The sequence below is a fragment of the Quercus lobata genome, chromosome 5, assembly GCF_001633185.2.
Source record: "Quercus lobata isolate SW786 chromosome 5, ValleyOak3.0 Primary Assembly, whole genome shotgun sequence".
NCBI classification, from domain to species: domain Eukaryota; kingdom Viridiplantae; phylum Streptophyta; class Magnoliopsida; order Fagales; family Fagaceae; genus Quercus; species Quercus lobata.
Window position 1 is genome coordinate 11,393,577 of NC_044908.1, and position 2,794 is coordinate 11,396,370.

The window sequence follows — 2,794 nt, forward strand, 5'->3', positions numbered from 1 at the left end:
GTACAACGGCCAAGATAGCTTTTTCGAGGGGGAGATACCGGGTCTCTGCCTCCTGCAGTGATTTGCTCACGTAATAGACGGGTCACTGCGTGTCGTTGTCTTCTCGGATTAGCACTAAGCTCACCGTATGCGAGGCTACTGCGATGTAGGCGAACAACACCTCATCGGCATCGAGATTGGACATAATCGGCGGTCGGGCGAGGTATTCCTTGAGCTGTTGGAAAGCTAAAGCACACTCCTCAGTCCACTCGAAGCCCTTCCACTTGTGCAATAGGAGGAAGAAAGGCCTGCATCTGTCCGCTGAGCGGGAGATGAAACGGTTTAAAGCAGCTATCATGTCGGTGAGCTTCTGGACCTCTTTGGGATTCCAAGGAGGCTGCAGGCTATGAATGGCTCTTATTTGGTCAGGGTTGACTTCTATACCTCTGTGGGTCACCATATAGCCTAAGAATTTTCTTGATCCCACCCCAAATGAACATTTGGAAGCGTTCAGTTGCAGCTTGTACTTTCTCAGAATTTGAAAGACGTTGCCGAGGTCTCTGATATGGTCGGCCACCAATTTGCTTTTTACCACCATGTCATCTATATACACTTCAACGCTCTTACCCATCTGATGTTTAAACATCCTAGTCATCATCCTTTGATAGGTCGACCCGGCATTCTTTAAGTCGAAGGGCATCACCTTATAATGATAGTTTCCGACTGGGGTGACAAAAACAGTTTTTTCTTGGTCTTCGACAGTCAGGGATATCTGATGGTAGCCCTGGAAGGCGTCCAAAAAACTCATTCGAGGGTGTCCGACAGTCGAATCTATCAATCAGTCTATCCATGGCATGGGGAAAGGATCCTTCGGGCAGGCCTTGTTTAGGTCCGTGAAGTCTACACAGACCCGCCATTTCCCGCTCTTCTTTTTTACCACGACTGTGTTGGCTAACCATTCGGGGTAGAATACTTCTTTGATAGCCCCTGCTTTCTTCAATTTTGCGACCTCTTTTCTCACAGCGTCTGCATGTTCTTTTGACGGTCGCCGAGGAGGTTGCTTTTTAGGCGTTATAGCCGAGTTAACATTAAGGTGATGGCAGATGAGATCTGAGTCAACCCCGGGGGCCTTATAGGGATCCCAGGCGAATACGTCCACATTCCGTCGGAGAAAATCAGTTAGTGTTGACTTCTCCTGGGGTGGTAATTCTGAGCCGATCTGAAAAAACCTCTCAAGGTTTGATCCGACGAGTACTTTCTCTAGATCCTCACAGCTCACCTCCGTGGCTGGTCCTCCACCACCAACAGTTGGGACCGGGGTCATTAATTGCTATAAGCTGTTCTTGGTCGAAGTGGAAGGTTCACCATTCGGTCGTCGTAAGAGCCGACACCATGCATTGCCTAACCATTCCTTGGTTCCCCATTATTTCTTTGACTTGACCTCCTGACGGATACTTCACTTTTTGGTGCAAGGTTGATGGCACAGCCCCTAGTGCATGAAACCACGGTCGGGCCACAATAGCTGTGTAGGGGGAGTACGCGTCTACCACAATGAAGTTCACCTCCATCACGTTTGAGTCTGTTTGCACAGGCAGCCTAATCATGCCTTTTGGGGTGACGGTTTTTCCTTCAAAGCTGACCAGAGGGGAATCGTATGGCGACAGGTCTTCTGGCTTCAAGTTCAACCCCTTATACAAGTCAGGGTACATTACTTCCACGGCGCTGCCTTGATCAACTAACACCCTTTTCACGTCATAACCTTCAATTCTGAGCGTGACGACTAAGGCATCATCGTGGGGTTGAAGGGTTCCTTGTTTGTCCTCCTCCGAGAACCCGATTAAGGGCGTGGCAATCACTCTGGCTCTCTTGGATTCCCTGTCGTTCAGTTCAGTCGGGAACCTGCCCACTAACATTACTCTGAAAGGGCTGGAACCGGTCCTTCCAGGTGCGGCAAGAATGACATTTATTGTGCCAATGGGTGGCCTCAATGTACTTTGTCTGGTTTCGATATTTGACTGTTCCTGCCATCCTTCAGGGCGATGCAACAGATGCCTCAACTTCCCTTCTCAGACAAGCTGGTCCAAATGGTTTTTTAGATTCCTGCAATCATCGGTGGTGTGACCCGGCTCTTGGTGGTACGCGCAATACAGATTTTGATTACATTTCGAGGGGTCACCTGCCATCCTGTTCGGCCATTGAAAGAAAGGTTCGCACTTCACCTTCTCTAGGATCTTGTGTAATGGTTCTCGGAACACAGCATGGACTGTCTGAGCCCCAATGGATCCAGACTGTTCCGCGTAGTCTCTTCTCGGCCTGTTACTGCTGTTAAAGCGGTCTGACCTGAAGTCCCTCCTCTCCTGAGGGACAACCTTCGCTTTACCCTTCCCCATCTGTTGGTCCTCCTCGACCCTTTTGTACTTGTCAATTCTGTCCATGAGTTGGCGCACGCTGGTGACTGGATTCCTAGTGAGGGATTTTCTTAAGCCATGCTTTGTCGGCAGGCCCCTTTTGAACGTACTGATGGCGATGTCATCGTAATTTCCTTCTATCTCATTATACATTTCCCAGTACCTGTCTGAGTAGGCCTTCAGTGTCTCCCCTTCCCGCATGGACAAGGATAAGAGGGAATCTAGGGACCGAGGGACTCTACTGCTGGTAATGAAGCAGGAGCCAAAAGCATATGTTAGCTGTTTAAAGGAATCTATGGAATTTGGCTTGAGGGCATCAAACCATCTCATTGCCATAGGTCCCAAGCTGGACGGAAACACCTTACACATTAACGCCTCATCCTTGGAATGGACGGCCATCCTTTGAT

General features: G+C 49.2%; 1 protein-coding gene across 1 annotated transcript; it reads right to left on the reverse strand.

Moving 5' to 3' along the window:
* Positions 1-1,340: 1,340 nt before the first annotated feature.
* LOC115989946 lies at positions 1,341-1,892 on the reverse strand. The gene has a single exon (XM_031113811.1). The coding sequence runs from the start codon at positions 1,890-1,892 to the stop codon at positions 1,341-1,343; it is 552 nt and encodes a 183-aa protein (XP_030969671.1).
* Between the last annotated feature and the right edge of the window lie 902 nt (positions 1,893-2,794).